Raw genomic sequence first — 11,920 nt, forward strand, 5'->3', positions numbered from 1 at the left:
TGATAGGCTGGATCTGGCCCACGGGCTCTAGTTTGCCCTCCCCTGGGCAAGGGGCTCCTGCTGGCATGGCCCTCACTGGGCCGCGGGCTGGGGGGCCCTCAATGCTGATGGTCGGGGACCTGCAGAAGTGACAGCCTGAGGCTGCAGCCTCCAGGGGCACACGGGTGAAGGATGAATGGGGCTTGTTAGCTCTGCCTTGGGGGGCGCCCAGGGACGGTTGGGGCCTGGGCTTGTGATTCCCCCTCCTGTGCTCTGGGCTTGCGGGGGGCTGGCGTGACTGCCCCTCCCGGGATGAGGCCAGAAGGCCCTTCCCCTCTCCCCCACCCTCCAGGACCCCGGAAGTTCAGGCCGATGAGGAGCTCGAGGAGGGGATCCCAGCTCAGCAGATGGGGAATGTGGTGATTCAGCAGAGGCCCCTGGCTCCACAGTGTCCCTCAGCCGCCTGGGGGGATGGGGGGCCAGGCTGCAGTGGGGAGCAAGATAGGTCCGCGGGGGCAAAGTACAGCAGCTAATGCCCTGCTCAGACACCTCCCCCGCTTCCCCCACTAATCAGCTCCTCAGCTTGTGAGCACCATCCCAGCTGGAGAGCTGGGTGGTTGCCATGGAGACAGAGGATGCTGGTTGCCTAGATAAGCTGAAATTTCCCTGTCTTCGCCCACCAGGCCTGGACCGACTTTGCTGCTGCCCACCCCCGCCTTTGAGGAGAGGCCGCCGGGGGGGTGCAGGGGATGCAGAGGAGGGCAAAGACCACGGGGGTGGCGGGGGAGGGGGCCTTGGCCAGCACAGCCGGGTGCGGGGCCGGTATCCAAGAAACCATCTCCATGGAGCCCCGATCGCCCCCTGAAGGCTCATTGATTTGCTGCTACTGCTTTAATTCCCTCCCGCTCCCTGCCAGGGGCTCACGCAGCCCAGGAACGTGAGCGGCTCTCGCTGCGTCCTGCGAGGGGCGCGGCTGCCCTCGTCCCAGCGGTGCCTGTGGGTAAATAGTCGCTGACTGGTCCCTTCCCCCATGCCCCTGGCTCATAGGTGTCCGGCCACCACGCTGCCGGGGTGGTGTGGGGGGAAAGGACCTGCTCAGTGGCTAGGTACATTTGCCTGGGGGCCAAGACCCAGCCCCCAGCCCTATTGGCTGCTCAGCCAGGGCCCAAAGCCCAGGGGTGGGGGTGCCTAACCCCCCACTCCCTGCTCACAGACCCCCATGGGGCTGCCACTTGGATCCTGCTCCCCGTCTTGCTGGGCGTGGCCATGTGGAGGCTTCTCCCCAGGCCTCTGGTGGTTCCTGTCCCCTGCTGGCACTGGGACAGGTGCCTAGGTAGCTGGGGCAGGCTGAGGGTGCTGCCGGGGGGGGCTGGGCCGCACTGCTGAGACTTGCTTTGCTTGGAGAGGAGCTGAAAGGCTTGTCCCAGCGACAGAGACTTGCTGAGAGCTGGGGTCCCCGCACTCCACTCTACGGGTGCCCGCAGGGTCAGCGTGAGGCCACGTGGCTGGGTGGAGGAAGGGGTCATGCAGTTTGGCCTGGAGTGCCCAGTGCCGAGGGGCACAGCTCCCCACCTTCATCCCGGTTCTCCTGTGGGAATCTCCTCCCCAGGGCTGAGGTCACCACAGCTGTTGGGGAACAGGGTGTGCCATCTTCTGGCCTATGCCTGGCACCCCCAGCCTCATCTTTCCCCTTTGCCGTGGGGTTCCCTCCTCTGGGGGGGCTGGCAGGTGCGCTATGTATGATAGGGGGTGCAGGCCCCTCAGTGAGCAGGCTCTAGCGGGTGCTGTGCCTCCCCCCCCCAAGTGTCTGGTGCAGGCACAAGGAGTGTGGCTGGAGACTCGCTGGCCCTCACGCGCTCTCCTCCCCCAGGGCTCTGTACACCTACGAGGATGAGTCTGATGACCTGAAGCTGGCTGCGTCGGGAGGTAAGGGGACCCCAAACCCCCAACCTTGCGCTACTGTCCTTGCCACCCAGCCAACGCCCACGGGGGTTCCCTCCCTCCTGCCAATGGGGGGCTGCAGTTCTGGGGGGTGAGGGAGCCTAAACACCCCTTCCCGCAAAAAACTTGACCCCAAGGGGGTGTGGGGGGACAGACTGTCCGTGGTTGCTCCCTGCCTCACCCCCTGCCTGGGACAGACAGACTGACTGTGCTTCCTCCCTGCCCTGCCAGGAGGTGGCTTGCAGGAGCTCTCTGGCCACTTTGAGAACCAGAAGGTGATGTACGGCTTCTGCAGTGTCAAAGAGCCCCAGGCAGCTCTGCCCAAATACGTCCTGGTCAATTGGGTGAGTAAGGCCTATGGGGGAGGGGGACTGGCGCAGGCCTGCAGGTGGGACACCTCCTTTGAGCCGTTTGCACGTTCGGGATGATGAAGCTCAGGGTCTGGTGTGAGTTGCACCTCGTCTGAGTCAGTGCGGTGGGGGGCTGGTCGTGCTGTTCTGCGGCGGTTGAGTGCCTGTTCCTATATGCTGTCTGATAGCTCACTTTAGGTGGTGGGAGATCCTTGCCCGGTTGGGGCCTGTTCCTGGCCCAATGCTAGTCAATGTGATCAGTGAGCTGGAAGAAAATATCACGTCATTGCTCGAAGAGTTTGCAAATGATACGCCAGTTCTGGGAGGGACTGAGGCTGGGGACTGGTCAGTTCTGGGGGCAGCTGGGCTCATTAGACAAGCGTGTCTGAACTCAGTGCAAAACAGGGTGGCACATCTGGCACCCGAGGGGAGGCCGCGTGGCTGGCTGCGGGCAGCAGCTGAGAAAGCAGTGACTCAGAACAGGACTTGGAGTTGTGATGGGATCCAGCTGAGCCAGGGTCTCAAACAGGACACTAGGCATGTGCAGAAGGTTCAGCAATCCAGGGCCTGGGAAACCTGTCTGGCAGGCTGGGTCCATTGGCTGAACAGAGGAGGCTCCAGGTGCCCTGACCCTGGTCTCTGGATACCGAGGTGGGGAGGAGATTCCCAAGAGCAGGGGCCTTCAGTCCTGCTGGCCAAGGCAGAACGAGAGCTGGTGCCTGGAGATGGGACAGGACACAAGCCAGACGGACCCGAAGGCACCGATGGGGAACTGACCACTGCAGTTCATTGGGAATTTCCTTGCTGCAGGCCGGGCGGATTCTGCCTTGCTTGGAGTCTGTAAATCCAGGCTGGGCTGCTCTGGCTGGCCTGCCAGAGGTCAGAGGGACGGTCCTGTGTGGCCTGAACGTCTAGGAATATCCTCCCAGGACCCCCAATCTCCAGAGTCCCGGGGCTTTTCCAGGGATCCCTCCTGGGCTCAGCACCCGTCATGCTCTTGTGCTGCCACCTAGTGGACCTCTGCATCCCTGCACTGGACCCAGCTGGGCTTGGGTGGAGGGGGTCTCCAGACTCCATGAGTGTAGCCTGGGTGGGTGCGCAGGGGTGTGCTGCCACCATGGTGGTGTGGAGCGTCACTCAAGCACCTGGGGTGCAGGGCAGAGCTCTGTGTCCGCCTGTCAGAAAGCGACGCTCCGACAGCTCTGAGCTGCCCCGTGCACGTGCCCAGGCCGGCGGGTGACACCCTCTCTGGGGCGCCAGGGCTGGGAACAGGGTGTCGGGGGAGACACTGAGCAAACACTATCTGTCATTGCCTGGCCCCACGAATTTCCACCCCTAGTGCCCTCTGCAGCCCCATCTCACTCTGCTCTCCGTGCCCCGGTAGGTTGGGGAGGACGTGGCCGATGCCCGCAAGTGCGCCTGTGCCAGCCACGTGGCCAAGATCGCAGAGTTCTTCCAGGTCAGTGGGGCTGGGGAGGCTGAATTAATTGGGGTGCAGTGACAGGCCCAGAGAGTCTGAGGTGTTAACCTGACCCTGCCGCTGCCCAAGATTAAACCGGGTTAAACAAGGGCTGGGTTTGGTATCCAGAGTCCTGGGGCTGCTGAGTGCCAGGCACACACCCTGCCGAGCCCCTCCCCCATGTACCGCTCCACCAACCGCCCCTGGGGATCCTTTGCTGAAGAGACAGAAAAAGAAAAGTTTGAGCCTTTGAAATGTGATCATCAAGCCGGGCTTTTGTTCTGCATGGTCCCTCGTTCCCTTCCTCTGGCTGCAGAGTCGGGAAAGGGGCAGACCCTTGTCCCACAGCCCCAAGGCTGGGAACTGGCCTCTGTGCAGAGCTGAGGTGTGAGCTGGCCTGGCCTGGAGCTGCTGGTTACAGGCGGGTCCCTTTCCTGTGGGGCTGCACCAAGGCAAACGCACAGAGGGGAGAGAAAGGAGTGACACTAAAACTCGCAGCCTCCCTGGCCCAGCACGGTGAGGCCTGGCAAACGCGTACTGGCCACGGCTCGCAGCAGTGCTGCGGGAGACAGTCTGTGCCAGCAGAATTTCTGGTTCCCAGCCAGCAACCTTACACACCAGGCTTTTGGGTTCATACTGATTCCCTCTGTCTTTTCCCCTCGCCGCTAGTTGTGCTGGGACCCCGCACCCCTCCGCTGGCCAGCTGACAGCTAAGCTCCTTCAGAACCCCAAGGGGGGGCAGGCGCGGACCAGCCCATGGGAGCTGAGCCCTGAGGCACCCAGGAGCGGGGCTGGCACCATGCTGGGGGTTGGGCTGAGGCAATGCCGCTGTCGGCTCAGATCCCCCCCGCCTGCCAGCCCAGCTCTCCCATGCTGCTCTCCTGATGCAGGGTGTGGATGTGATCGTTAACGCCAGCAGTGTGGAGGACGTGGACCCGGGGGCCATCGGGCAGCGCCTCTCCAACGGCCTGGCTCGCATCTCCAGCCCCGTGCTGCACCGCCTGCGGCTGCGAGAGGATGAGAACGCCGAGCCCGTGGTAAGGTGCCACCTCCAGCCGGTCCTCCGCCTACATCCCTCTCCCCAGCAGGTTAGAGAACCTGCCCTGCTAGCCATCCTCAGGCGCCTGGCCCAGACCCACTGCTCCGGGGCTCTGAGCTGTGGGACTGGGGAGACAGGCCCTTATCTGGCACCTGTAGAGCCCTGTGGCCCCACGCTGCCTGGCTCCAGCATGGCGGGACTGATCCCAGGGCACCACCAGGCTCTGCTGCCCCTCCCCCCGCTGTTGCTGTGGCACCACTGTGTGCCCCCCCGCTGGTGCTGGGGCACTGCTGCACCCCGCTGACCCCCATCTGTTCCAGGGCACGACCTATCAGAAGACCGACGCGGCTGTGGAGATGAAACGGCTCAACCGGGAACAGTTCTGGGAACAGGCCAAGGTAGGGCCAGTGAGGGGCCAGCTGATGAGCCTGCCATGGGACAGAGGCAGCAATTCTGGGGCACCCCCTGGGGTACTCCCACCCCCAGGCCTGGTGCAGCCCACAGGTCTCTGCAAAGCCTGAGCTGCCCTCAGCCCAGATACTGCCTTCTGTCCTCTGCCCCGCTCACCACCTGTGGCTGGGATGTGTGGCCTTTGTCCTGGGCCCACCCTTGAGAGCTCCCCTAAACCAAGTGGTGTCTGGGGTAGCCAGGCCAAACCTGAGTGGTGCTGTGACCCCATGCACCAGAACGCGGTGCTCTGAGCAGGGAGCCGGGCCCAGCCCGGGGAACAGGAGCTGCTGCTGCGGGTGAATGCTCTCCAGCATCCCTGCAGTGCCAGTTGGTTTGGAACGGGGAGGGATTAGGGGTTTACTGTCAGGGTTTGCCCCAAGTCCCCCCAAAAGCCTCTCTGCGACTCTGTCCAGCCCTGGCTGCTGAGCAGGAGATTGTCCTTGAGCATGGCCCCTCGTGTGTCCTGCAGGGCCCGGGGCAGGCAGGGGCCCCAGTGGGCTGTGGTGGGTGGATGGGGTCCCCATTGGGCAGGTAGGCAGGGATCCCATTGGTCTGCGGTGGGCGGGCGGCTGGGGGCCCTGCAGGGCTGACGGGCTGCCCCTGCAGAAGGAGGAGGAGCTGCGGAAGGAGGAGGAGCGGCAGAAGGTGCTGGAGGAGCGGCTGCGCTTTGAGCAGGAGCGCATGGAGCAGGAGCGCATGGAGCAGGAGGAGCGGGAGAGACGTTATCGGGAGCGCGAGGAGCAGATTGAGGAGCACAGGCAAGGGCTGGGCTCGACGTGGTGTGGGAGGATTTGTGCCTCCCCGTGTGTGGGCAGGGGATGAGGGGCAGTGTTCTTTGCGAGTCAGGGTGTTTGTGGGGGATGCAGGGGGGCACGGCGTGGGTGGAGCATGGGGAGCATGGCATGGAGAGATGGGTCTGGGGGCTGCGTGGGGCAGGACGCTGCATGCTTGCTGATGCATTGGGGCGGATCTGGGGGCTGTGTGGATGGGGGGCAGGGTGCCACATGCTTGCTGGTACGGTGTTGGAGGCGAGTCAAGGGGCTGCGTGGTGCCACCTGGAGCTGGGGCACCACTGAGCCCACCGGACCCACCAGCAAAGGCACCGACTTTTCAATCTGCTGGTGGATGCTCAACCCCCGGCTCTACCCCAGGCCCCACCCCTATTGCACTCCTTCCCCCAAGGCCCCACCCNCCTCTTGCTGCCCGGCCCCCTCCCCTGAGTTCACCCTATCCCCGCTCCTCCCCCCTCTATCCCAGCCTCCCTTTATGCCACGAAACAGCTGTTCGCGGCAGGCAGGAGGTGTAGGGAGGGAGGGCGAGGTGCTGACCCATGGGGCCTGCTGGTGGGCAGGAAGCACCAGGGCGTGGGTGGGAGCTGATTGGGGGCTGCTGAGGGCTGCAGATTCACACAGATGCTGAGATCAGCTCTGCATGGGAAGGCTCAGCTAAGGACCTGCCCAATACTCAAGTGCACACCCCCCTCTAGAGGGCAAACCCAAAATTACACCATCTTGCAGTGCACAGCATGAGCTCCTGAAAGTCTGCCCCTCCCGCAGTGTGGAGAGGACTATACACAGCTTTCTGCCCCAAGGTATGATTTCCACACACACGCTGGTCTTAGACAAAACAAAACAAGTTTATTAACTACGAAAGATAGATTTTAAGTAGTGCTGTCAATTAATTGCAGTTAACTCACGCGATTAACTCAAAAAATTGATCACGATTAATCACAGTTTTAATCGCATTGTTAAACAATAGAATACCAACTGAAATGTATTAAATATTTTTGGATATTTTTCTACATTTTCAAATATATTGGTTTCAATTACAATCCAGAATACAAGTGTATAGTGCTCACTTTATATTCTTATTTTTTATTACAAATATTTGCACTGTGAAAATGATAAAAGAAACTGTGTTTTTCTATTCACCTCCTACAAGTACTGTAGGGCAATCTCTTTATCATGAAAATGAAATTTACAAATGTAGATTTTTTTTGTTACATAACTGCACTCAAACAAAACAATGCAAAACTTTAGAGCCTGCAAGTCCACTCAGTCCTACTTCTTGTTCAGCCTGTCGCTCAGACAAGCAAGTTTGTTTACATTTATGGGACATAAATTTGTCTGCTTCTGATTTACAGTGTCACCTGAAAGTGAGAACAGGCATTCACTTGGCACTTTCGTAGCTGGCGCTGCAAGATATTTACGTGCCAGATATGCTAAACATTCGTATGCCACTTTATGCTTCGGCCACCATTCCAGAGAGCATGCTTCCATGCTGATGATGCTCGTTAAAAAAAAATAAAATAAAAAAAGTTAATAAAACTTTGACTTAACTCCTTGGGGGAGAATTGTATGTCTCCGGCTCTATTTTACCTGCATTCTGCCATGTATTTCATGTTATAGCAGTCTTGGATGATGACTCAGCACGTGTTCGTTTTAAGAACACTTTCACTGCAGATTTGACAAAACAAAGAATGTACCAATGTGAGATTTCTAAAGATAGCTACAGCCCTCGACCTGAGGTTTAAGAATCTGAAGTGCCTTCCAAAGTCTGAGAGGGATGAGGTGTGGAGCATGCATCAGCCTTCTGCTGGTGGCATCTGACTCAGATAATGAAAATGAACATGCAGTGGTCTACACTGCTTTGGATTATTATCAAGCAGAATCTGTCATCAGCATGGACCCATGTTTTCTCTAATAGTTGAAGCATGAAGGGATATATGAATTTTTAGCACATCTGGCAAATATATTTGCAACGTCAGCTACAACAATGTCATGCGAATGCTTGTTCTCACTTTCAGGTGACATCGTGAACAAGAAGCAGGCAGCATTATCTCCTGCAAATGTAAATAAACTTGTTTGAGTGATTGGCTGAACAAAAAATAGGACTGAGTGGACTTGTAGACTCTAAAAGTTTTGCATTGTTTTTGTTTGAGTGCAGTTACTTTTTGTACATAATTCTACATTTGTAAGTTCAACTTTCATGATAAAGAGATTGCACTACAGTACTTGTATGAGGTGAATTGAAAAATACTATTTTTTTACAATGCAAATATTTGTAATAAAAAATAAAGTGAGCACTGTACACTTTCTGTTTTGTAATTGAAATCGGTATATTTGAAAATGTAGAAAACATCCAAAAATATTTAAATGGTATTCTATTACTGTTTAACAGTGCGATTAATTGAGATTAATCACGATTAATTTTTTTAATCACTTGACAGCCCTAATTTTAGGTAATTATAAGGGATAGCAAGCAGATCAAAGCGGATTACCTAGCAAATAAACCAAAACACAATCTAAGCTTAATATAGTGAAGAAAGTGGACATGTGAAGCAAATTCTCACCCTAAATGTTGTTTTAGGCAGATTGCAGAGATTCTTGAAGGTAAACGGCACTAGGCCAGACACCCCTAGCCTGGGCTCAGCCCTTCTTCCCTAGCAGGTGTTTCCAGCAGTCCTCTTTCCTGGGTGGGGAGTCAGTGAAGAAGAAACCATGATGATGTCTCTCCCCTGCCTTAAATAGCTTTTGCATATGGCGGGAACCCTTTGTCTCCCAGTTTGATTCCCACGCCCGGTCGGTAGGAAAACACTAGTATTATAGAATCATAGGACTGGAAGGGACCTTGAGAAGTCATCTAGTCCAGTCCCCTGCACTCATGGCAGGATTAAGTATAATCTGGTCCATCCTTGACAGGTATTTGTCCAACCTGCTCTTAAAAATCCCCAATGATGGAGATTCCACAACCTTCCTAGGCAATTTATTCCAGTGCTTAACCACCCTGACAGTTAGGAAGTTTTTCCTAATCTCCAACCTAAACCGCCCTTGCTGCAATTTAAGACCATTGCTTTTTGTCCTGTCTTCAGAGATTAAGAACAACAATTTTTCTCCCTCATCCTTGTAACAACCTTGTATGCACTTGAAAACTGTGATCATGTCCCCCTACCCACCCCCCCCAGTCTTCTCCTCTCCTGACTAAACAGTTCAGTCTTCCTTCATAGCTCATGTTTTCTAGACCTTTCATCATGTTTGTCCATAGAATCATCGAATCTCAGGGTTGGAAGGGACCTCAGGAGGTCATCTAGTCCCACTCCTGCTCAAAGCAGGACCAATCCCCTTCCTGAAATGTGGTGCAGAGAATTGGACACATTTTGTATGTGTGCAGCTGGTTGTTCCTTCCTAAGTGGAGCATTTTGCATTTGTCCTTATGAATTTCATCCTATTTACTTCAGACCATTTCTCCAATTTGTCCAGATCATTTTTAATTAAATCCTGTTCTCTAAAGCACTTGCAACCCCTCCCAGCTTGGTATCCTCCACAAACTTCGTAAGTGGACTCTCTATGCCATTACCTAACTCACTGATGAAGATATTGAACAGAACCGGACCCAGAACTGATCCCCGCAGGACCCCACACGTTATGCCCTTCCAGCATGACTGTGAACCACTGATAACTACTCTCTGGGAACAGTTTTCCAACCAGTTTTGCACCCACCTTATAGTAGCTCCATAGGTTGTATTTCCCTAGTTTGTTTATGAGGAGGTCATGCGAGACAGTATCAAAAGCCTTACTAAAGTCAGGATGTCCCACATCTACAGCTTCCCCCCATCCACAAGGCTTGTTCCCCTGTCACAGAAAACTATCATGGAGTCCAGTACCATGACTTGGTCACATGTCTTTGTAGGGCCACTGCAGCCATGACTCTCAGGCTGTTTGCAGCATCCCCAGGAAGGCTTCCCAGGCAGGCTCCCGGATGGGAGATTAGCATCTTCTAAGACCTGTTGTTCTCCTTAATGGCCCTTGCCAGCTAGACTGATTGCGTTCTGTCTAGTGGACGTTCTCCAGGTATAAACCCATTTGTAACAGATGCAGAGACAATATTCCCAACTTCAGATACCAAAATGATACATGCATTCAAGTAGGATAATCATATTCAGTAAATCATAACTAGAGGCCTACCAAATTCACTGCCATGAACAAACACGTCATGGACTGGTCGGTCTTGTGCTTTTACCCTATACTCTGCCCATGTCATGGGGGAGATCGGCATTTCTCAAATTGGGAGCCCTGACTCAAAAGGGAGTTGCAGGGGGGCCACAAGGTTATTGTAGAGGGGAATGTGCTATTGCCATTCTTACTTCTGTGCTGCCTTGAGAGTGGCGGCTCTTGGACAGGTGCCCAGCTGTGAAGGCAGCGCCCTGCCAACAGCAGCACAGAAGTGAGGGTGGCAATACCACACCATGCCACCCTCTGCGCTGCTGCCTTCAGAACTGGGCAGTTGGAGTGGCAGCTGGCGACTGAGAACCCAGCTCTGCAGGCAGCAGCGCAGAAGTGAGGGTAGCAATACCGTACCATGACGTCCTTACTTCTGTGCTGCTGCTGGCGGGGCTCTGCCTTCAGCGCTGGGCCAGCCGCTGCTCTCCAGCTGCCCGGCTCTGCCGCTGCAGTACTGCAGAAGTAAGGGTAGCAGTGTGGCCACCCTCCCCCCTCAATAATCTTGCGACTCTTCTTCCTCTCTCTCCCCACCCCCACTCCTTTTTGGGTCAGGACCTCTACAGTTACAGCACTATGAAATTTCAAATTTAAATAGCTGAAATCATGAAATTTACTGTGTTTAAATCCTGTAACCATGAAATGTACCAAAATGGAGCGTGAATTTGGTAGCGCCTGACTCGTATCCTTTCCAATGACAACTCACGTGCCTCCTGCACAAAATACATCAGAATTACGCCAGACTTGTGTCGTTGTCATCTGACTGTGGGGCAAAATGCCACCAGGGAGTTTGTGGGCACCCCACCCTACCCTGCATGCATGGGGGTGTGGTGTGGGAGGGCAGGGTGTGGGGTGGAGAGGTGGGTCTGGGGGCTGCGTGGGGCAGGGCGCCATGTGCTTGCTGGTGCATTTGTTGGGAGGGGTCTGGGGGCTGCCCCCAGCAGTTGCTCAGGCCCCCTCGCTGGCTGTCGTGGCAGGCGGAAGCAGCAGACTCTGGAGGCGGAGGAGGCCAGGCAGCGTCTGCAGGAACAGTCCATCTTCGTAAGTGAGGTCCTGGGGTCCTCCCCCCGGGGGTGAATGCCAGCAGCTCTCCAGCCCACCCAGGGCCCACGTACCAGCTCCAGCCCAGTGCCACCTCCTGAGGCAGGGGCCAGTGCTTAGTCTGTGCCAGGCGGTTTGTCGCCCTGGCCCCGATTTCGTTGCAGACCATCTGCGGCCTGCCCTCCGGAGCCCCCCAGCCTCTCTGCTACCACAGCAGGTGGGCCTGGATCCCATGGTGCTTCTGGGAGGGGTCCCTGTGGGGTGGCTCTGCCCGGGGCTGGGGGGCTGCAGTCAGGGGCTGACACTGCCTCTCTCCCCAGGGCGAGCAGCAGCACGAGGAGGAGAACGGCCAGGATCTCAAGAAGTCGGAGTCAGAAGTGGAGGTGAGTGTTTGGCCGGGCAGTCAGGCCATGGAAGGGCAGTGGTGGGTTTAGGGATGTGTTGAGAGGCCAGGCCATGGCAGGGTGGGATTTGGTCTGAAGCAGGCCATGGTGGGGAGGGTTTGGGGGTGGGGGCGGATGGCAGGGCAGGGAGTGGCCAGGGGGGCCTGGCTACAGAGGGGTGGGGTGAGTAGAGCAGGACACAGTGCAGTGGGGTGTGGATGGTGGGGCTCAGGCTGCGGGGGAGTGGGGCATGGTTGGCAGGGCCAGGCAGGATTGGGGGG

The 11,920-nt window shown here is 56.5% G+C and overlaps 1 protein-coding gene across 1 annotated transcript in view; it reads left to right on the forward strand.

Moving 5' to 3' along the window:
• The first annotated feature begins 1,795 nt into the window (after window positions 1-1,795).
• DBN1 (drebrin 1) overlaps window positions 1,796-11,920 on the forward strand; it is a 22,007-nt gene continuing 11,882 nt past the window's right edge. The window contains exons 1-8 of the mRNA XM_075068315.1: window positions 1,796-1,905; window positions 2,152-2,264; window positions 3,655-3,729; window positions 4,620-4,766; window positions 5,089-5,166; window positions 5,825-5,976; window positions 11,193-11,256; window positions 11,577-11,639. Coding sequence (XP_074924416.1) covers window positions 2,199-2,264; window positions 3,655-3,729; window positions 4,620-4,766; window positions 5,089-5,166; window positions 5,825-5,976; window positions 11,193-11,256; window positions 11,577-11,639 — 645 coding nt within the window. The 5' untranslated portion in view covers window positions 1,796-1,905; window positions 2,152-2,198. The remainder of the gene's footprint in view (window positions 1,906-2,151; window positions 2,265-3,654; window positions 3,730-4,619; window positions 4,767-5,088; window positions 5,167-5,824; window positions 5,977-11,192; window positions 11,257-11,576; window positions 11,640-11,920) is intronic.

Source organism: Chelonoidis abingdonii, chromosome 7 (genome assembly GCF_003597395.2).
Source record: "Chelonoidis abingdonii isolate Lonesome George chromosome 7, CheloAbing_2.0, whole genome shotgun sequence".
Lineage (NCBI taxonomy): Eukaryota > Metazoa > Chordata > Testudines > Testudinidae > Chelonoidis > Chelonoidis abingdonii.